This window comes from Brachyhypopomus gauderio, chromosome 9, assembly GCF_052324685.1.
Source record: "Brachyhypopomus gauderio isolate BG-103 chromosome 9, BGAUD_0.2, whole genome shotgun sequence".
NCBI classification, from domain to species: Eukaryota; Metazoa; Chordata; class Actinopteri; order Gymnotiformes; family Hypopomidae; genus Brachyhypopomus; species Brachyhypopomus gauderio.
In genome coordinates this window covers 1,590,348-1,613,135 of record NC_135219.1, presented here as the reverse complement: position 1 = coordinate 1,613,135, position 22,788 = coordinate 1,590,348, and the positions used below count along the sequence as shown (strand labels likewise).

The 22,788-nt window shown below is 48.3% G+C and overlaps 1 protein-coding gene across 1 annotated transcript in view; it reads right to left on the bottom strand.

Moving 5' to 3' along the window:
- Nucleotides 1–17,395, bottom strand: part of epha7 (eph receptor A7) — a 59,217-nt gene extending 41,822 nt beyond the window's left edge. Inside the window, 3 exon segments of the mRNA XM_077016395.1 lie at nucleotides 13,833–14,502; nucleotides 15,556–15,620; nucleotides 17,227–17,395. Coding sequence (XP_076872510.1) covers nucleotides 13,833–14,502; nucleotides 15,556–15,620; nucleotides 17,227–17,320 — 829 coding nt within the window. The 5' untranslated portion in view covers nucleotides 17,321–17,395.
- Nucleotides 17,396–22,788: the final 5,393 nt, after the last annotated feature.

Sequence of the window (22,788 nt, the reverse complement as noted above, 5' to 3'; positions counted from 1 at the left end):
CTTTCACAGTTGAGTTCACATAAAAAAGAGGGCATGGAAGAACCCGATCAGTGAGCTTGTGTTCACATCTTACAACAGCTGGCGTTTGGATCAAACTGCCCCTCCGGCACCAGGAGCATGCTTAACAACCCCCTCCATACACACACACACACACACACACACACACACACACACACACACACACACACACACACACAGAATCTACAGGAGGTAGCAGAGGAGCCTAGCATATGTTTACTTATGGCTGATCGTACTGATCCCCCTGTAAATACTGGTAAGTTTATTTTCAAAATAGTCTAGCTTTATTTGAGAGAGAGAGAGAGAGAGAGAGAGAGAGAGAGAGAGAGAGAGAGAGAGAGATGACCTCTAAGCAGTCTAAAAACAAAGGCAAGGTGAGCCTAGAAAATGGGTAACTTAAAGGGATTATTTCATTTTTTCACCTTTGGGGGGGGGGGGGGGGGGGGGTTAGTTGCTGCAGGCAGCCTCAGATCACACACACACACGGAGCTCAAATTAGGGCCACTTAGCCCCTGGGTACAGCATACGAATCTCCCGCACACGTCTCAATGACGCCGAGTCATCTCCACCCCCAGCCGACTCCACTGGGCCATACGGTCAGTGTCTGTAGGCGCCGCAAATTAAGGCCCACAAGAACACCAGAGACGAGTGACCTCGAACCTTTACTCTCCAGAACCTTTGGAGTTCCTTTGTGCAATTCTCCCACAGCTTCTTCGTAATTTGATCGCTGAACAGTTTCGAATCTTGGCATAATTACAATGGATTGAGGACTTGGACATTTTGAGCTTCAGTTTTGTGTTTGGAAGATTTCTTAATGGAACGCGGAGATGAGCTAATGCTAACCCTGACCTGAATGGATGGTGTGTGAGGGGGGCTTGACTGGCATATTCTGAGGCTGATTTTCTCCGTGTTGTAGCTGCAGCTGAAACAAAGTGCTATTCTGGGACTGGCCTTGCGCGCTGGCGCCTAAACAGAGCTAATCCGTGCTCACACCAGCTGTTTGCGTAAATTCCTCTTTAGACTGAGATGGGAATGCGGCTCCCGTGATTCCGTTTGGAGTCCAGGGCCACACGTGTGACCCGGAGACAGGCAGCCCTGCCACGTGCCCGTTTTATTAGCGGGGACACCTCGCTATCGGTTTTCAGCCCAAAGACCGTCCCCTTTTAAGATCTCCATTTCATTCCGCTTGGTTTTTCTATATATTTTTTTCTTTTCCTTTTTAACAGAGCGGAAACGTTTTTTCCTGTGACGAGTCTTAAACGGAGGGAGCACAGGAAAGCTTCCCGCCCTCCTCTTTTTAACACCTCGGGTTGAGAATGAGGGAGCTCTGATGGGGGGGGGGGGGGGGGGGGTATCCCCATTTCAACTACATGAAAGCCCTGTCAGTGCCTATTTGCTTCAGCGGCCCAGCTCGGTACGGCCGCCCCGAATAGAACCGCTCTCGGGCCGCCAGAGGAGAAAGAGAGTTGTGATTTTATCCATGATATTCCTCTACCTGTGAGGAGCGGTAATTGAAAGGAGAAGCAGTAACAGAGGCTGAGAGGTCTGGGGGCAGGACACACGATCTGTGGTGCTTTGAGCTTATTTACCCTCATATTTCACCTTCAGCTCAATAGCCAGTTTTTTTTATATATATAATTCAATAGAGGCAATCACCAAGTAGATCCATTACTTAATGTCTGTCCGATGACTAAACATCTGGGAATATTGTTTTGATAATTTGACTGAGAACACTTATAATGCTTAACACGCAAGGCTTTATTTCGAGGGCCAGATGGCGAATGGCTGTGGCAGTGTCGGGTGGGGGGTGTCCATGAACAATAATAAAAGACGAAACCATTACACTTGCTGGTAAGCTGGTGTGTGGGTTAGCGTCTGAGCTCCTGTGTGAAGGGCAGATCCCACATGAGCCAGGGGCTTAAGTGGCGGCCGCAGTCTTCCAGCGGGCTATCTCGCTAACATGCTAAGATTAGCGTTTCCGCATATCGCCAAAACAGGAGGGCCCTCGACCTGCTGACCCGCTGGCTTCCTGCGCGTGGTTTGTTGAGGATCCCTGAGATGCTTATTCGGGCAAGCAGGCGGCAAATTAGGCTTAAACTCAAAGCGCGCCGAAGCGATCAGTGCTGAGGCTAAAGCCGAGAGGCGTCCCTCATCTCTCCCTCGGAGTGACATGCACAGATGCTGCCAAGTCAGGCCAGAACAACATGGCCTTGGCTAGCAAGCTCAAACCAACCATGCACTTTTTGTCTAGCATATGCTAGCCTGCCCCTTCCATGAGGAACAATGATAGCTTTAATATGTCGTCAAACGGTATTATTTCTATTCAAAGAAGTGAACAAAGCTTGACAAATTTGACCCGCATGCATCATTTTTGCGTCGCAGGTGATGTGTGCTAACATTTCATTGTTAGCATTATATGATCTGGCATGCCATGATATTCCCACGAGAACATGACACATAATGCGAGAACAAGTAAGCATAGAAATGCTCTGACACTAAATAACATTCAACACTTAACATACCATTCGATAACCTGATATTGTGACTTTCCTAGCAGGGTAGGGAAACTAGCACTAGCAGAAAGGTACAGACGGGATTCGGTTTGAGGCGCGGTGTGGGCGAAGACGAGCTAATGGGAACGAGGTAATGGGCAGTGAGACAGGGTGCCATGAGCAGACAACAATCGGCCCTCGTTTACGGCACAAGGCAGTTAGTCAGCTCTCAGAAGACGCCGAGGCTAAACAAAGTGAGGAAGCACAAGGCAGCGGCCACCTGACAGGCCTTCTCAGGGACTGGTGGAAGCAAGGACCAGCAGCTGTAATGTGTCCTCCATTGCTGAAGCCTTCTGTTTTGAGTCAGGGACACAGAACCCTCCCCTCAGTCTGTATTTTTCCCCATTCTTGGTCTTCTTGGCCATCACAATCCCCGGTGAGGCCGGTGGCCGTTCTCCCACTCTGGCAGGTGCCTCCATGACATTCCCCACACTGGGCCCATCAGACAAAAGCGCTATCTCCTCCAGCCGCTCAGGCGAGCAGAACCCAGGCCTGGGACGGGTTAAAATAGCACTTTCGGTTCTTTTGGGTTCGTTCCGTGCCCGGTTTTCTAAACATTCTTGAGCGGCGTCCAAACACGACTGGCAATCCGAGAAGGGAGAAAGCGCGCTGCTGATTAAAACACAAGTGGAGAGGATGGATGAGCCGCCCAGCTGGTGGTGCCAGTTTATGACAGATTGACTTATCGTTTCCTGTGGCCATAACAGATGATAATTATTTCTAATGTCCTGATGTGACAGTCTGGCACCTCGTCTGTTGTCTCCTTCCCTCAGATAATCTCACACTGATTGACAGATTATTCTGCTCAGGTGGCTTCCAACAAGCACTGCCTTTACCCAACAATACCTGCCATTCAATTTGCAGAAGCTCCACAGATGAGTGTTTTATTTTCCCCCACGTCAACCCTAACACGTTATCCAAGAGATGCTTCTCGCACACGACTTGGAGCCAGGATGGTTGCAATCTACAATCAATTCCGAGAGGAAATCTCTTCAGTGGGAAGTTGATATCGAGCTTCCCCAAACCTCCAGTGCTTCGGCTTGGCGTGCCCTCGAAGTTGGCAAACCGGTAGCTCGCTCTGTGTGACGGATGCCGCACGCTGTGGGAAAAGCGAGTCAGACAGAGAGTCGGCGTCGTGCCCGCATGCGGTAGATGAACCACCGCCGGGCCCGTGGAGTCATGGGCACTGGCGAGGCATCTGAGCCGGCCCAACCGAGCCAACCCGCCCCTCGGCCCTCCATTTGAAATTCACCTCGGCTGGACCGAAGAGAGAACGGCCGGCGGAGGCCACGGCGTGATGATTGCGTGCTATTATAGCGGTGAAGGCAGCGACGCGGTGAGAGGGGAAAGGGAGGGGGGATAGCAAGCGGTGCGGCCCCGGCCCCACAGGGCAAAGGGGGCGAGCTGGAGCGGTGTCTGTTTCTGAGCGGGTCGAGCGAGATAAAGGACGGGGTTTGTTTTCTTATTTCAGGGACATCGTTGCCCTCTTTCAACATTCTGCAACAAAAGAGCTCCATCCTCTCTTTGGCATTCATTGTCGCCGGAGTATGTTACGACATTTTAATTGCGTCGCATTCCTTCTTCTTCTTCCTGAACCTTCAAATTAATTCCCAGCCCCGTTTATTATTTTTCTCTTTTCTGCTTTTGCTCAAAGTGACTCGTTTTAGCTGGTTTGCAGGGACAAGGCCCCTTGGGCATTTCGAGGTTAAAACATTATTAACCATGATCCCTTCAGCTGCAGGCCAGTTCTTTGACCTTTGAACTACTATCACGCAAGAAGAAGGAGTGTAAAACCATATTTGCCTTGATTTTAGTGTTGCCAAGATACACAGGGAAATTAACATTACCCTGCAATTAAAAATGCCCCTTAAAATATCCATCAAAAATGTTGACAGCACACCTAGACTTGACCTGCGCGTAATGGATTAGCAACACATGCTCTTTGACAACCTCGACCTGTGAAAAATTACGAAAGTGCTCGCACTTGAAAGGAGAAAAAAGTAAAAAGCCAAGCTCCTCACAGTAAGTCATGTTGAGCAACGTTTGGTAAGCCTCCGGACATTTTAAACCAGGCTCTGCAGGAGGGGCGGGGCTCTGCAGGAGGGGCGGGGCCTGCCTGGCTCCAGGAAATGGAGGCAAGCCTTGCTGAGGTGGTTGGGAGGCTCTGCAGGAGGGGCGGGGCTCTGCAGGAGGGGCGGGGCCTGCCTGGCTCCAGGAAATGGAGGCAAGCCTTGCTGAGGTGGTTGGGAGGCACCCAAGGCCTGCGAGGAAGCCGCTCAGCGGGGCGGGATCCGGTTTCTGTCGGGGCTGGCACCTCCAAGGGCCCTGGAATGACGGGCCTCTGGGCACCAAGTACAAAATGTTACACGGGGGGTTACAGGCGGAAGGTGGAACTATGCAAACTGCAGATTAAATGGTTAAAAGAAGGATTGTGTTCAGGCCGATCCGTCCAGAACGTGGCAGGATAGCCGGCGGGAGGGGGGGCGGGATTAAGGGGCCGATCCCCGCACACGGACAAGCGTCCCATTCACAGCCGCCACCTATGCGGAGGGGGAGATAAGTAGCTTGCACCGAGAAACAAAGAGAAGATTAGCATTCTCTTACAGTGTGTGCAAGGACACTTTGACAGGATGGCCCCCAAAACCTGAAAATCCAGAGATGAAGTGAGAAAGATGGAGTGAGAGAGAGAGTGAAAGAGAGAGAGAAAGAGAGAGAAAGAACAGGCCTGAAGCAGATCAAAGTGTCCAGGATCCTACGTTCCAAAGGTCTAGCAATAACTTTTTAGTTCTTAATAACAGCCATATTGAATAAAGCAGGCAGCAGCAGGACTGGGCATAATGCAGCGTAAATTATGTATGTGGCAGCTGACGAGGTCTCAGTGTGGGAGTGTGAGCTGGAGATACAGGAGACTGGAGCTGCAGATACAGCCAGGATCGATGCCTCTGTCACGGAGGAGAACAGCTTCCCAGCCATCCGTCAGTCGCCAGGGCCGATCGTCGCCGGGGCCGACCGTAAAACGATGCCTCGCCTGGATGGCGGAGGATTAGCGTGGACTCCCACAGGCCCCCGACGGTCGCATCCGCGTCGGCTGGAGGGGCCAGACGCAGCTGGGCCAGACCCGGGCCTGCTCAACCCGCTCCCCGCCCTCACACGTCAGCTACGGGGAGATTTGATTAGGGGCTAAATACAACACGACGGAAATCCACCACTGCAGATGCCGTGGAACAGACCGGACATCCGGGTGGCCTGCCAGATGTTTGTCGGTTCAAATTATGTCATAAAAACGCAGTGCAGAAAATAAACTATATAAACATAATGCTGGAAGCATTAACACTTGGGGGTACCGGTACTTGAAGGGTACCGATAAGGGGGACGTTGAGGATCTGCGGTGCTTTGGAAGGCTGAACCCATCTAAAAGGGTCTTGTTAAGGTTCGGGAGCAACTGGAAACGTATAGGAAGACCCTTTTACTTCCTGAAGCTCTGTACACTACTGAGCGCACTAGTGGTTGCGAAATAGAAGAATAAGCATTGCCTCCAGCACCTGTAATTTTCCACCCTTGGGAGAGCGGCTAATTTGTTGCATGCATATTTGCGAGTGAAAAACAAAGAGCGCTGTAACATTAAATCAGTTATCCTGTATATACATTACAGGCCGCAGCTGAACCCCTGGGACGGGCGGAGACGCAGAGAGGAGAAACTCCTCGACTCCCCAACGTCTCCACTTCATCCCGCCGTCCGCGGCCAAGCCTTCCGAATTAATTCCTCTACCCAACGGACAGAATCGTCCTGCCCGAATTGCTTTTAACATTCAGGACGGAGTCCGTGTGGGTGTGGGTGTATGTGCGTGTGTTTGCATTATAAGAGAACAACTAGAAGGGAAGTAAAAGTGTTGTTGATGATACAGCAAGAGAGGGGGAGAAAGAGAGAGGGAGAGAGAGAGAGAGAGAGAGAGAGAGAGAGAGAGAGAGAGAGAGAGAGATGAATGGTATTAAATGAGAAAGGGTAATCAGTTATTTAGCACATAAAAAGGGAGATGTGGCAAAAGGTGTAGTCTGCCAAAGACCCACTATGACCACAACTAATCAGCTCTATAACCATGCAGAGTCAGCAAGTTAGAGATATAATACACACACACACACACACACACACACACACACAACTTGTGCGACTTTACAGCTGCGACAGAGGTGACTAAGCAAAAGAACAGTGTCAAGCCAACTGAAGGCTATCACCATGGTTCCACACATCCCCCACGGCTAACTCTGACTCTCTCTCTCTCTCTCTCTCTCACACACACACACACACACACACACACACATTCCCACTGCTTTCTCCCTGCGTGGGGTCTGGAGGCCAATCGATCAGCCACTGAATCCAATCCTCAGTTCCTGTCAGTGCTGTAGTGTAAACAAATGCTAATTCGCACATGTATAGATAACAAAAATCAACTGGTCAGACAAGCTGCCCCTTTTTCTTGTCTAGGGCAGCAACCTGACACGACTCTCGGGCTATTTGTGGACACCAAATTATGCCAGAATTACAATAACCAGAGGACTGCAGGGAAGGAAGACATTACTGCCAGGATTTATTTATTATTTTATACTTAGATATAGAATTAGTACATACTAGAATGACAATCAGTGTTTGCTTCCCCAAATAGCTGATAGTAAGTGTGTGTGTGTGTGTGTGTGTGTGTGTGTGTGTGTGTGTGTGTGTGTGTGTGTGTGTGTGTGTGTGTGTGTGTGTGTGTGTGTGTTTGTGTGTGTGTGTTGCGTGTGGGGGCTGTTGGTTCATATGTGGTATTTATTCTTGTTAATCTCTTGTTTACAGACAGTCTGTTCAGACTCTGTGCTTTGGTGTGTGATTATACTCTAACAAGCAGACCCTTCTTTAATGATGGATCTGGTAAGTTGCTCTCGCTAAAACACTTGCTGACCTCTGATAATGAAAAATAAACACTTCTTCATAAACAAAAACATCTATGAAGAGTGACACTGGCAGTTTCACAAGAACTGCATAGAACTAAAACAGCGTAATTGCAAACAAATGCTTTTCCCTTATGATGTTTTAACTCACTCTGTTTTTATAAACATTTCAAATTTCCGTTCATTTGGAAGAACAAAGCATCAGTTATTTCATGCTAGCTAATAAATAATAATACTTGAAAAGATACTAGTTCGGTGTGCAATAAATGTTTGCACATTCACAAGCCAAAAGACATGCCAAATATCGAGAGGAGGTCTTCTTCTCTTCCTCAGTTGTTCTTTTGTAACTTAGTAAAATAGACGGGACCCTTGTGTATTAATTCAAACTTCATGAAACTTTCTGGAAGTAAATGTCGATTTCATAAACATCAAAACAGTAAAATAAATAAATAAATAAATAAAGCAGGCTGGGTCGTTTAGGACACAGAATTCATCGCAGTGAAGGCAGTTGAAACAAGCATGTCGGCGCCTTCACGGAGAGCTTTGCTGACGTACCTAAATGCTTTAGCGAGAACATAGTTACTCTGGTACTTTATCCCTGACGAGCATTAAACAGAGGGAGAGGGCCATGAGGTGACTGCAGGCATATTCATCACAGGAAGGGTGGGTCCGGCCACGGACATCTACGGACAAATTAAAACGCTTTGTATAAAGCAGCAACGAATAAGCTTTTTTTTTCTGGAAACTCAGCCGTAAATGTTCCGTTTATTAGCTTGTGGTTCAGCAAGAGTAAAGAGGACCCTACAGAAAATAGTAATCCAAGAATGCGGGTTCAGGGGGAAAAAAAAACAACAAAAAAAAAACCCCTGTTTTTATGTCCTGAAAAGCCCCGCAGGCCTTTGTCTTCTTAATGTGACAGTGGATTAGCCGGGACCTATTCTGGTCGCCCGGCGAGAACGGACAGGCGGACAGACAGCTATCAACGGACAGATGAGGGCCTGGCGGCTGTCGAGCGGGGGGGGGGGGGGGTCTTTGGTGTTTCTTCGGGTAGTGCCGTGATTTCGTGCCCGTCACCGGGGTCTCTCTCTAGCTATGCGCCAGGTCAGTGAATATTAACTTCCTTCACACATGGCTGCGGCCGGACGGGCTTCGGACAATGCGGGACGGCCCAGTCCTCTCAGGAGCGAGTGCGGGGCACCTGACAGGTCGCCGGCAGACTGGAAGATGGATGAGCTGGCGGGCTGACCCCTGTCCTGCCTGAGTAACCGGCCCCCCGCCCCCCCCGGCCCCTTCCACTCCAAAACAAAGGCCCCCTACCACAGCACGGCACACACGGAGACCCCCGCCCTCCTCCCAGAAACACTAACCCATCGTGACATCTCCATCGATCCTTCACACACCCTCACACATACACACACACACACACAAAGAAACACACACGAAAGCCTGAAACCCCCTTTTTCGACCGTTATCTAAAACTTGACACACTGGCTTCTACACAGCCGTCTCCACGCTGTCTAAACTTTCCTCATGTGCACACACACTTGAGTGAGTTTGCTCTCTTACCCTGCCTTAATGGTAACACTCTTGCCTATACACACACACACACACACTCACACATCCACCTGTCTTTTTTGTAATTGCTTGCCGTCTGTCCGTTGGCAAGGCAATCAGCCAGGCCAGTGCAGACCTGTTTTGAGATGAGTGTCCCTGTGTGTGTGTGTGTGTGTGTGTGTGTGTGTGTGTGTGTGTGTGTGTGTGTGTGTGTGTGTGTGTGTGTGTGTGTGTCCGTTTAGTCTGTATCCACACAAAAACTCTGTGTTTCATTTGTGTATGCCCATTTAAGCACGCACGCTGTGTGTATGTCTGTGCACGTGTGTCTACTTAAGCGTGCACGCAGCATGCAGTGGCGTGTACGTACGTATGTGCGCGCGTGTGTACTGCAGCTTTAACCCGAGCTGGCTCTATCGCAGCTTTAACCCCAGGCAGCCGGGTGAAAGTGATATGTGAGCAGGCCGAGGGGCCTTAGCTCCGGCTGAGTGGTGGGGACACTCCTGTTGTCAGTGTGGTCGTCCTGAGGGACAGCACCGCAATGCTGGGCTCAGCACCTCAATCTCCCGCTAAGAGCAAAATCAATAACTTATTACATAACCTCACACTTTTCTCCCTTTACACCCACAGAGACAAAGGCCAGGAAGACCGGTGACGGCGGGCCAAACACAGATTCTACCGAGACGGAAAAAAAACACACTCATTTGCACTCTTTTTTGCCACAAGGTAAAACGGAGTGTATTTATGAAAAAAAAAAGCTTCTAAATTTGGGATCAAACATACGAGACCTGGGTGTTTTAAAATTCATGACAAGGTTTATTTAGCATTCCCAAATGACCAGGTATAACTTCCCAGCGTTAGTGAACCTCATATTGAGGTTTCCCCAGCCCAACACAGCTTGAAAGCAGACCGAGCTTCCAAGGTTTGCTCGCCGGTCCTGTCCGGACGGCTGCCGCCAGGGACGAGAAGCTCGAGTCTCACAGCTCCACCTGCCCAATCGAACCTGCCTGGGGAGGAAAAATCACCCCGGGCTGTGGAGAGACGGCCCCTCATCCATCAAACGCTGAATCTGGCCCCCTCAACCCTACCACCCCCCCCCCCCCCCCCCCCCACCCCGACTGCAGGAGCCCCGCATCCGTTTGAATAATTGAGATCACTTAGGCGGCTTCCAGCGGACGCCTGCTTCCCGCCGCCACCTTCACACCTGATCAATCAGGCGAGTGTCGGGGGGCCCGAGACCGGCCCCTCCCCCTCCACACCCCCTGGTCCCTCGAGTCCCGGTGACAGCATTTGACATGCAGAGAGAGTGCATCCGCGGGCCCGCGCGCTAGCTTCCCTCCGCGGCCGCTACCGCTGCGGCCGTGCCCCCCGCCCCGTGGTGAGCAGCCTTCGCCCCCAGGGTGTGGGTCATCCATCAAGCTCTGACTAACTCCTGTCCAGCCCCCTGACGGGGCCAAGACGGATGAGGGTGGCGTCTGTCGGGTGCTAGGCGAGCGATGCTAAATTGCTCGTTAGCGTGTTAGCAAATGGCGCACGGGGAAAAACGGGGGGCCCTCTTTTCCCCCCATGCCAACCGCGGAGGTATTCGCCTCTTCTTCTCCACAGACATCCTTCTCACGCACAGGCTAGGACGAGCCGATCAGCCGGCAGCTCTCCCCGCCCACCCCGCACGGTCAAAACGCAATTACACGACGTGTTAAAACCGAGCAACATACATTCCGAGAATTGCTCAAAAACAAAACAAAACAAAAAAACAGGGCTGGGTCTTGAGCAAACAAAGAGTGCAATGTCTGTCTATAAGGTCCTTTTCACTATGACTGGGGAATGCGGTGGCCATTGCCTCAGCATGGACACTAGCAAACAGGGCCCTGCGTATGAAGGAACGCAGATTTTTCCTTTCTTTTCTTTTTTTTTTCCTCTTTACCCAGCAGCACACAACTCTATGCAAATAAACCCAGGCCAGGGCCATCAAATACTCCACATTGCTCCTTTTCAACGCTGCGAACACTGAGGGTCCCGGCAGGGGGGGCGGCAGGGGCGGGAGACGCTGCAGGGCCCCACTGAAGAACCGCACGAAGAGAGAGAGAGAGAGAGAGAGAGAGACAGAAAGAAGAAAAATGAAAGATAGCCACCACCACCACCACCGCTGCTACACCCCCCCACCAACCACCAGCTCGGGTGATGAATGAGAAGATCACAACACACGTATCAGGAGGAGGCCACTGCACACAGAGGGGCCGTCTCACATAGCATGACTGACAGGTCAACTCACCTACAGCCCCTCCACAGACTCTACACTGTGTGTCGGGAAAGGGAGAAATGGCAAAACATATATAAGAAATGTATGCATGTATTTGAACATATAGAGTAGGCTAGATTTATACAGGGAAAGAGGACGGATGGATAGACGGATAGACGGATAGACGGATAGACAGATAGACAGATAGATAGATAGATATTTTCCCCACACACTGCAGACATTAAAATGTAAGAGTCTGAGAGTGTGAGAAAACCACGCTCTAGAAAGCATCACGGCCACAGGGTCCTCCCAGGATGGCTGAAGCCAGAGAGACGAAGAGAGAGAGGGAGAGGGAGAGAGAGAGGGAGGGAAAGAGAGTGGGGAAGAGAGAGAAACAGAGGCAGAGAAGCAGGGAGCGGGAGAACGTTACAATACACAGGGTGTATTCTCAGCGGCCGACCGACCCGCCATATTAAAAAACGCGACTGTTTCTCACAGCACTGCACTCCCACAATACACTGCAGCACTGCTCTCCTGGGGGGGCTGGTGTGTTTGGGGCCACCGGCATTTTTTAGCCTGTTCTGAGCTTGGGGGGGGGGGGGGGGGGGGGGGGTATGGGGTTGGGGTGGTGAACACCGTGCGGAGCAATTTAATAGCAGGAGAAGGGCTGGGGGCTGGCGCACTGACACAGCACTTTTGTTGTTCCTGTGATTTAGATTAAACGTGGCGGTGTTGCCATGGACGCTTCCAGAACCAGCAGCACCGCCAAACTCATAATGGCAGGACCACACGGCTTGAGCCATGCCACGCCCCCACTCTGCACCATGCCCCGCCCCACACCACCCCATCCTGTTCTACACCCCATCCCAACCCACTACCCCACCCTGCACTACGCCTTGCCTCACTCTGCCCTATGCCCCGCCCACCCTGCATTGCACCACACCCCATTCTGCTGTTCCCTACAGGAGTAGCTCCAAAGAAGCCCCTGTAGCTGTTTGTATTTTGTCTTTTTTTCCTTCTTTCACACAGGCTTTTTGAACAGGAGTGTGGTTTTCATGAAATGAGTTTTCACAGTTATCAAGATAAGGTAACAAAAGTCCTGGTCGCGGACCTAAGGGACAGTTTAGATATTTGACTTAAGTTCTCCAGCAGCGACTCCAGAAATGTGTTATTTGTTCCAGGTAAGTAAATTACAAAAAGTCCCAAACAGGTTTTACAAAAAGGCACGACACGAAAACAGCTCCCATTATTACGCTGAACGTGTGTCAAACAACCCAAATTACAAAGGAGCACCCTCAATGCTGAACTCGTCTGTCTAACTCAGGCTTTCGGCTCCAAAACAACCTCTCGACACCCTTCAGCTCCGCCGAGCAGACAGCCGTTGACGCTGCTCAACGTGTAATTGCGTTGTGAAGCACTCTTCACGCGCTAACGTAATGACAGGGACCTGGCTGCATGTGCAAAAGCCATACAAGCCATACACCCGTTTCCCTATGAAACTCTCAGCATCCTCTATAAGCCACCGAGCGGCCCAAGGTACGGTGGCCCGATTTGCACATGAAAGACTTAAGTGACTTCGGGAAAGGCAAAGCCACTTAAGCGGACTGAAACTAAGCGGTCGCCTATGGACTCTTGCCGATGCTCGTCTTCCACCGGTACACAGTGGCAGAACTTAAGTACTTCAGGTTCTGGCGGCCCAAAATGGGCGTCAATAGGGGTGGGAGGGAGGTTTGGGTGTTAGGTGTCCCTGCGGGGCCGAGTGCGATTGCCTTCCCTCGGAGGGCCCTATCGTAAACAACCACGGTCGCCGACGACACACAGCTGTTTGTTTTCCCTCTTTGTCAGGGTCATTTCCAATGGCCCAGGAGCAACGGAGGGACTGGCTGGACTTTCTCCAGACCTGGGCGTTTCGTCAGTTATTGACCTGGCCCAGTGCCAGATTAAAGAAGCGATATCGAAATTGAGAGAGAGAGAGAGAGAGAGAGCTGCTGAAGAACGAGTCTAGACTCAAGTGCAAGTCATCGTGTAATCCCAATATCAACACCGCCTCCACTATAAATTAAGAGCTTGTTAATCAAACAATTAACTGGATCCCCCATTATTATGCCAAGGATATCTGCTTCCAGATTTAATCCATCATTATTGTTCTTGTCAAATATACATGTTTCATGCCCCCCCCCCTCTCTCTCAAGCTTGTGTTATTGTTTTGACGCTTTTTTTCTACAAGACTTGTATTGTAAAATCGTAAAAAAATAAAATAATTCCCTAAATTAATCAGAATTATTTCACAATATGATCACAAGCTTATGACTAGACAAAGACTAGTCAAACAATTACAACAGTAATTTTCTTGCCAAATGGACCCCTGTATGACTCACGTAATGGCATAATAATAACTTAATAATTACACTATTGTCCAGTCATCCACCCACGAGCACACATGAGGTTAATCAGTGAGTGTGTAATACAACATCTTCCTTAACCACAGTCCCAGCAGACACGTTCCGCCCAGGAAACAGGAGGAATGCTGTTGTGAAGATACTCACGTTCACAGGTGTCACCCTTTTGATGAAATCCGGCCCTGCAGATACATTTCCCAATGGGCACCAGCCACTCGCCCTCCGCGCTGCAGTGCATCTTGGGAGAGTTGTCGGCCTCCTCCTCTGCGTCTGTGACACAGGTGCCCTCCACCTCCACCAGCGAAGAGAACTCCGAGCCCGTCACCGTGTCCGGGAACGTGGCCAGGTTCTCGATGATCGACCAGCATTTCTTGTAGTACACTTTGACGGAGACCAGGGCGATGCAGGCGCCGACGTCCTGGAAGGCCAGGTAGAAGCCCCGGCGTGAGATCGGCCCGATGATGCGCACCTCCGTGTTCAGCTTCATCTTGCGCTCGCCCAGGTCGCCCTGCGTGAAACTCTCGTCCGCCGCGATCGTGTCTATTTTCACGTACTGGCTCTCGCGTATATTCCTGCCCACCTCGGCATCCGTCTCCTGGTAGTACAGGTTGAAGGTCTCCTTGCACGTGCCCACCACACCGGGCAGACTGTTGCAGTCCCGCAGGGTGAATTTCAGCTCCACAAAAATCCTCTGTGCATCGCCCTTTTCTATCCAGTTAGTCCGAAGCCAGTTGTTCTGATTGGGTTCCATCACTTGGCAAACCTGGTATGTGCGAATGGGCGTGAAGTTCTCGTCCAGACCGCTGATCTCCTCCCACTGAAAGAGAGTTAATAAATAAATAAACACTTTATTTATAAACTAAAAATAAAAGTAAATAAAAAATGTTTCTGTGTTCAAATCTGTAATATTTCACTACAAATGTTTTGTCAATTTTGAACATAAAGAATGTTGATTTCAACAATGTCTATGAAGTCAAAAATAAAATCTTGCAGGTCTATACCAATCATTTACTAAAAGTGTACAAGTAGATAAAGATACAAAGCATAAATAAAGTAAAACACAACTGCACCGGGTCACTGATATAAAATCGGTTTGGCTTTGATTAAATAAAAGTATAGAATAAGTGTAAAAAATTGAGATCTAAAAACTGGGAGAAATATTTTAAAATGCGAAAAATAACATTCTTTGTTTAAGAACTTATTTAACATTCACTAGCTCAGCTAAGCAAAGCTAGGTCAAAACAAAAAGAAACTGCTAAAGAAAGTGTTAAAAATAATAATTAATGATTTCTTGAATGTGCACATTTGAAAAACCAGTAAATAGTTTTCCAAAAATGCACATTCAACAATTTATTTTGTTCAGTTAAGTTTTTTTTTATTTGCGTAGAAAATGTAAGTTTAAAACACACACACACACACACACACACACACACACACACACACACACACACACACACACACACACACACACATACTAAACATGAAATCTAATCTGAAGAAAAGATACAGGCCTATGGGCCTGGACTATGGGAGAGAAGCTACTCTGCGTAAGCCTAAACTCCGTAGTCATAAAACCGTGCAGCCTAAATGTATATTATTAAATGAGGAATAATCTCCTCACGCGACCTTTGACCCCGAAAGTTTTACAAAATACAAGTACCCTGAATAGGCCCTTGCACATCGCCTCTAACGAAACAGGTTATGATAATAAAACATGAAGAGGATCGCTGTTTACACATCAACAAGAAACGGCTACAGTTACCAAATATAAGCTGTCATATGCCAAATGATGAAGTAGTTGAAAATTAAATTAAGAATATCCCATATCGTACAGTGACTTTAGGGGAGGTGGGTAGTTATTAAGCCTTACCCCGCTTGGAGGAGACGATATCCATTCCAGTTCTGTCTGTTGCGCCTTTGAATCCAACAGGATTACTGCCGATGAGAGATAAAGAAATGTTACCGTTAAATTAACGTATTTCTTATTGCGCCGAAGCGTCGGCAGACGCCAGCGGAGGTATGAGCGATACTCGGAGACTCTGACCCATTTTTAAGAGCCAGTGGCTGGAATGATCCCCAGTTAGCGTCTCTGACACAGAGCATCGATTGAACAGAGACCGTCTCCTGGCACCTGTTCCTGTGTTTAAAACCCGAAGGTTAAAAAAATCGTGTTTGACTGAGAGGACGCGTGTTGTTTTATTTCACCCCAGTTTTAGTGAGTCGCATTCGCGGGCGCGACCACCGCGCGCACTGGGCTATTCCCGCACGCACGCACGCACGCACGCAAAAGTACATCTGACAAACGGCCTACAGTCTTGATTTTTGTCCTTATAGCCTTCTTCCTAAAAAAAAGCAAAAGTGAACTGTGCGTCCTGGTTACTTTATAAAATGTTATTTCATTAGTGAAACGAGCACCTGTATTCGCGTGTGGGAATAACGCCACATAATGTCCTACTGAATATGTCCAGCGCCTGTGGACTCATGTCACCGATGTCCAACTGTGACTGACCTCTATATTGCGTCTTATTCACTGAATATGTCATTAAAATATACGAGGATTACAAGTGAGCGCAATTTACCAGCTTACCGGGGTCGGGATCGAAAGCCGTTGCTCAATCCCTGCGGTTTTAAGCGGAGAGCTCTGTAATAAGATGATGAAGCGTACTTTCTTTAATGCGTGTTTTTGAATGCCTATAATCCACAATCATCCCGTGCGGTGCGCAAACGGCACAATGAAGACGCGGTGCGGACACACGGGGACCAGGCGCCTGTTCTCAAACCCTTTATGCGCGCCACGACAACTTGAGAGGGGAACTAAACACTCAAAGTCGATTAATTTGCGATTGCGGGGGAATTTGTCCACGAAAAACCCCCCACTGGCCCTGTTTCACTGAAGGTCATCGTCGCCATAAGTGGGGGGAAAAATACATGAACGAAGCCTTATGGCATATGTGCATTTGTCGGAGCAGAATAGTGTTGCAGTATTTACTGTGCGGCGCTCGCTGGATTGGATCCAGATCATCTTTCGAAGTTTGATACACATTTTTTCGTATATTAGCACCGGACTGTCTAGACACCACAGGATGCCCTCGGCAGACTGACATCCAACATTATGTGAACAGTTTAGCGTCAACCAGGGACAGAGCGATCCCCGTGTCGTGTAGTTGTCTGGTGCGACAGGAACACATTCTGGGGAGAGGGAGCCGGTTTTGAGCGGTCAGGTCCGATCATAGGAAGGACGCGAGTCAATTAAACGGTTCCGTGGGAAGCGAGAGACATTCAGCATGTTGCAACTTGAAAAATATTTGGAGCCGATGCACATTGGCGTTATTGTGATGTGAGAGGCGACTGGAGACGCAGCGGTGCCCCGCACTGAACGGAGCCGCTCGGAACCAGCCCCGCATCACCTGAGACCGTCGTGTGTACGTCTCTCTCATTTCTCTCTCATTTCTCTTTTATTATGCCCGTCGCTCCTACACACGGCGCACTCCGCTCTCAGGATGCGACCATCGCAGGACTGTAGTAAAACTTTATCACTTACCCTCTCTTGTGTTCTGCGCTATTCCAGTGTTCGCATAAAAACATAAACGGAGGCAAAATATAGTCCACAAACAGGGAACCGAGGTGCCGACCATGGTGCAGCTGGAAGTTGGCGGAACACTGTGCGCTCATCCACCGCGGCGCTGCTCTCCCATTGACGAGGCTCCAGCGGCGCTCTGAGTGAATAGAATAGGCGTCTCTCACTCAAATAGCGTGGGCAGCTGGGGGCGGGGCCAGCGGCGCGCAGCCTGCCACTCAACTAGACTGACACTCGCCACGCCCACTTCAGGCGCGCCGAAAGCGCTCCGTGCGGTGCCGCCGACCAATCATGTCCTAGCAAAGGCGGTCTTTCATCTCAGAGTTTCTCCCAGGCCTGGAAAACGCTTGAATCAAAAACTTTTGGGGGGAAATAAGAAATTAATTATTTATGCATTTATTTGATCAGGTAGAGGATAAGATTGGACCGTGGTGAAAATGTTATTTTTTATATTCTATCGATTTATATTATTAACTATATAATCTTTAGGATTATCTTATATCAGATATTCAAACTATTCGTTGGGCTACACAACGACAGAAAACGCAGGAGAAAAAATCAGCTCTTTTCAAGGCTCCGTAAACACTGTTTTGTAGTGTTAAACGCATTGGAACCTCGTGTATGGACACGGTTGGACTTTAGGCAAGGCAGTTTAAGACTTAAGCCTCTGAGCAGGCCTGCATCACGAAGGGTGTGTTTATTCCTATTCCTCAATAGCTGTGGACTAATACTCAGCTCACCTAACACGAAAACAACCACGATTCTATACCACGACTCCATAATTTGCTTAATAAGGAGCAAGTCTGTACAGTTTTTTTTCAAATTTCATATGCACAACAAGGAAGTGCATTATTTGAGCAAGGAAGTGTCTTAAAAAGTGAACAGACCGAACCGCGTGCACTGTCAAGCAAGCCCGCGTTTACCTTTAGATTTTGCATCGTTCACTTCTTGATAGGCCCGTGACAATATTCGTCGCATATGAGAATTTTCCGTACCGATACCCCCCTTAATTCTACACGAGAAATTCTGCAAATTTAGAAGCACAATTAGGCTAATGGCTAATTACCCCACCGAGCGCCATGGCTCTTTAACCTACGTTTATATATATATATATATATATATATATATATATATATATATATATATATATATATATATATATATATATATATATATATACATACACACAACACGCATTTTACGCATTTTACCTGCCTGGGCACATTTTGCATGTGATATGTAGAATGCATTAATTAGTTAATTCATTGCCAAATAAAACAACACTTGACAATCTCGTGCACTTGTAGCGGGAGTGGTGGGTCTGTTGTCGGGCAGACACACAGTCAGAGGGACAGACATTAAGACGGAAGACACGCGGACGGACAGACAGGCGGACCCACAGTCGCTGCAGCTCCAGAAGGTCACCTTTAGATCAGGGCCACCCCGCTGTGCCTCGCCAACGGGGTCGGATGCATTGATTCATTGAGTGAGATCCACTGCTGCGCCGAAGAGCGGACCCATAAAGACCGAACCGCTCGGGCCTTAAGTAGCGCTAAAGATTCGAGATAAACACAAAACACAATTAAAGAGCGTAAAGTTAATTTCCCGCCGCTCAGACGACTTGGCAAACCACTGATAAATGAAAGCCTCAAAGGGAACTCATTAGCCCTGCAACATATAAGGCATTTGTGACAGGTCACTTATGAATCTCCATTACCTAGAACGAGTAAAACAACTGTAATTATGGCCCACAAATATTGATTAATAAACTGTGTACAAAGGAATGGAGGCAGACAAGGACTCACTTCAAGGTTTATTTACCTCTGTTTTGGTTATTTATTTATTTGTTGTTTAGTCTGTTTATTATGCAAATGATTGCTAATCCTCTTTACCCTTGATACACACTCCTGTGTAGCATTATTTCATGTTGCTCATTATCAACATTTTAAACTAGCTTTGAGGTACTTCAAATTAACAACATTTTTTTGATTAACTGTAATTACTAGCCTATAAGATAAATGGCGCCTCACTTTGTTAACGTGGGAGTAGGTGAGGCTGTAATTCTATTTCAGGAGTGCGTTTGTTTAAACTTGCAGGAGCAACGCCACTGTCAGCGCCGGATTAAGCGCGTGACACCTGAATGCCTGGGAATGCACTTCTGAATATTTATAATCCAGCAAAACGCTCATTTGCATTCACGCGCGGCCGAGCCTCCAGTGACCCGGCTGTGAGTGGCAGGTTTACTCTTCCTGTAGAAAGCTCTCCGTGTCGCTCCTGAAGGTAAATTAGTTGTGGACGAAAGACGCGCGAAACCAAACAAAACCTCGACGCGAAGTTATTATAATTGAGATTATTTCATAACACGGAATACACACACCGTGCTTCCGCAGCTGCCGGCCGCGTGCTCGTGTCGTCAGCTGCTTACCGTTGCCATGGCATCCGTTAATTAGGTTCTTTTGTTTGAAATGGGATTATCTTGTAGTGACCATGTGGGGATGACAGTGTGTGTAAGTGGAGGCCTACCTGTATCTTCAGTGGATGGCTGCTATTGTCCTCAAAAGAGAGGACATTCTTTCAGAGGACATTTCATCAACACTGCTTGCAACACGCATTACAATATAGGATCATTAAATGTAGCCTGTATTTAAATGTGACAGGGGGGAAAAAGACAGTTTCATTATTTATTTTATTTCCAGTTTAATTTTAATTGTAGCATTTTGTTTGTCTTGTTCCTTTTGAGCAAGAAGAATGTTTCCTGTAGCAACAGGTCCTGAAAAAAAATAACTGCAAAATTTAGGAACTATCACTACTATGAATTCATTTTTTTTTTCTTTTGAGGAAAAATGTATGTTCGTAGTGACGTATTGAAGTTTTAAAAATGCAGTAATTGTGTAAGTACCGTTGCCTTTTCTCAGCTGAATGAGTCTGCACACACTTCAACATTGATTTAGTTTTTGGCTGCAACAACATTCCTTCAACCTGACAAAAAGAAAAAAGAAATAGAAAGAATGAAAAAGTCGACACAGCAGAAAACTTTTGGAGAAAAGTGATCATTTAGAATCACTACTGCGGATCACGGGGCTGACCCTTAACTCAGCCAGTGTACGTTCTCAGAAGCAGGAGATTTGTTGGGCCCTGGTCTCCAGACTTATATCTCCATATTTTACAGCGTGTTGATTTGCTGTAGGTTTCCAGGGGAGTGGAGCGGGGGCCTTGAACGACATCTCCTCGTCAGCAGGCAATGACACATATCGCTTTTTCTAGGTTGCTTCCCTCTAGGACTCTAGGTTGCGTTTTTTTCTCTCCATCTTTCGTTCTCTCTTTCTCTCTCTTTCATCCTGCCTCCTTTCGCCCGTTCCCTCCCTCGCCCGCCGTCCTGCTCGCGGGGAGCTCGAGACAACAGCGGGCCGGTGGAGACGGGAAGGCCTCGTCGCGAGAGGCCGCGGACGCTGCCGTGTTTCGCTCCTCGCTGCGCGCGTAGCCGGGAGGCTAATAAGAGGGGGAGCACCTCCAGAGCGCGGTTCCTCCGCCCGATCGCTCTCCCCAGGCAGGGTGGAGCCTGGCTTGGCATGCCTTACGTCTCCGAGGGCCCTAGAGGGGGAAAAAAAAAACACCCAGAGATTTAATAGCCACCAGGAGCTGGAGCCAGCCGGCTGGCCGGAGAGACACGTCGGTTTGGTGAGTACTCCCATGCAATTTAAGATTTTTTTTTTTTTACATAGTTCACTACCACAGAGCACCAGTGGGCCTAGAGGATGTTGGGAGTGCCCTGCCTGGCAGGGGGATTGTTGTGGGTCAACTGACGCCCATTTGCACCTGACATGCACTCACTGCTGTAATCACAGCTCTGGGCCTGTTCCAAGTGTGTGTCAGAATAACCATTTTAATACGGCGGAGGAGAGTGCTAACACCCACCAGCCTGGCTTGCCAACTTTTTTTTTTTCTATGTCTCACGCAACCTTGGACTTTGAGAAAGGTGTTACTATGGTAATAATAAATAATAATAATCCTTTTTTTAAAAAGGTTAGATATCACCATTGATTTTTCTGTCGTAGCCAACAATTAAGTTAGAAAAGAAAAAAATTAGAAAAGATGGAAGCAGCAGAAGGCTGTAGAGAAGACCTTAATATTACTTAAGACTCTACTAGCAGGAGGCTTTTCAGACGAATCTTAGATGTCCTCATTTTCTGTGTGAAAAGTTCAACGTGTGGAGCAGACTCATCCCGTAGCAGTCTGTCACTCCGAGCAGCAGAGGAAGCCCATTATGCTCGGGTGAGAGACACAAATACAAAGACACGTTTCCCTCTCTGGTTTAATTACCTGAAGAGACGCATTCTGCCTGGCAAAGCGCAGGAAAGAGCCGAGCTAGAGACAGGAGCTTCGCGGAGCTGACGGACCACCGGCGCTGACTAACGCGCCCGTATTAAAACCGAGCACAAAAACCCTCCTGTGCTCCTAATCTAGGAATTATTATTAGGCCAGGGACCTTGATTTGTGGTCACTAAACATGAGCGATGTTCTCATTTAACGTAATTTTTCTCTTCCATTTGCAGCCCGAGAAGAACTGAGACTTCCTGACCTCAACCAACCACTTTGATTTCACAGGAATTCTGCCGCACCTGTAGAGTCTCCGAGTCCAAAAGCCAGGCATCAAAGACCTTAGCGATAACCTACTTGCTAACTTAAACAAAATCCGTAATTTCATCATTATTCTCGAAATCAGTTTAGTCTCGAATATCAATGGAGACATTATAGTACGTGCTACTTATGCGCAATTTGGGGACACACCAGTGCTTGCAGCCCGATGACCGTTTCTATTTCCTTTTGTGTCATTTTCCAAGGTCCCATGGCCTGTGGGGACCTGCGGGTTTTCTCTTTGACAGATGAAGACATCCAGACAGCCACGGGCAGCGAAACATGCGGGGGCCGCCTTCCCCACACCAGCTCAAGTGTCAGAGCCGCCCATTGGACGGCTGCCTATATCTGGGTACGCTTTGGGCTGATTACAAACGCCCCCCACCCCCACCTTTGCCCTGGCCCGAAAATGCTTGCGCGTCATTCCACGAGCTCAGCATGATCTACGCTCAGCCCATTCCTAGAATAAACAGACAGACCGCGCTCGCAAGTTTGGAGGAGAAGTCGGAGTGGACATGCCAGTCAAGGAGGAACAAAAAACCTCCAACACTCGCTGAGGGTGTCAGGCAAGAAACAAGATTGGCCCTATAGGGGTTTATTGTTGTTTTATTCCACTAATCACAGGTGACTTTTCATCCTTGGTACTGGAGATAGGTTTGGCAGATCCATTCACAGTCGATCAGACAAACACGTCATGGTGTTTGGTTATGCAAAGGTGAACTGGCACCACAGGCAAACACCAGGCCTGTGGCTCAAAGGGGAATTCTGGTCTGGAATGTCCTCAATGTTTTGGCTTTTTCCATGCTTAAGAAATGCAATATGCCTTTAGATAACTTGAAGTGCAGTACAAAACTTGATTTTTAATTTCTAGTAAAAATCCTCCAGAGGAAA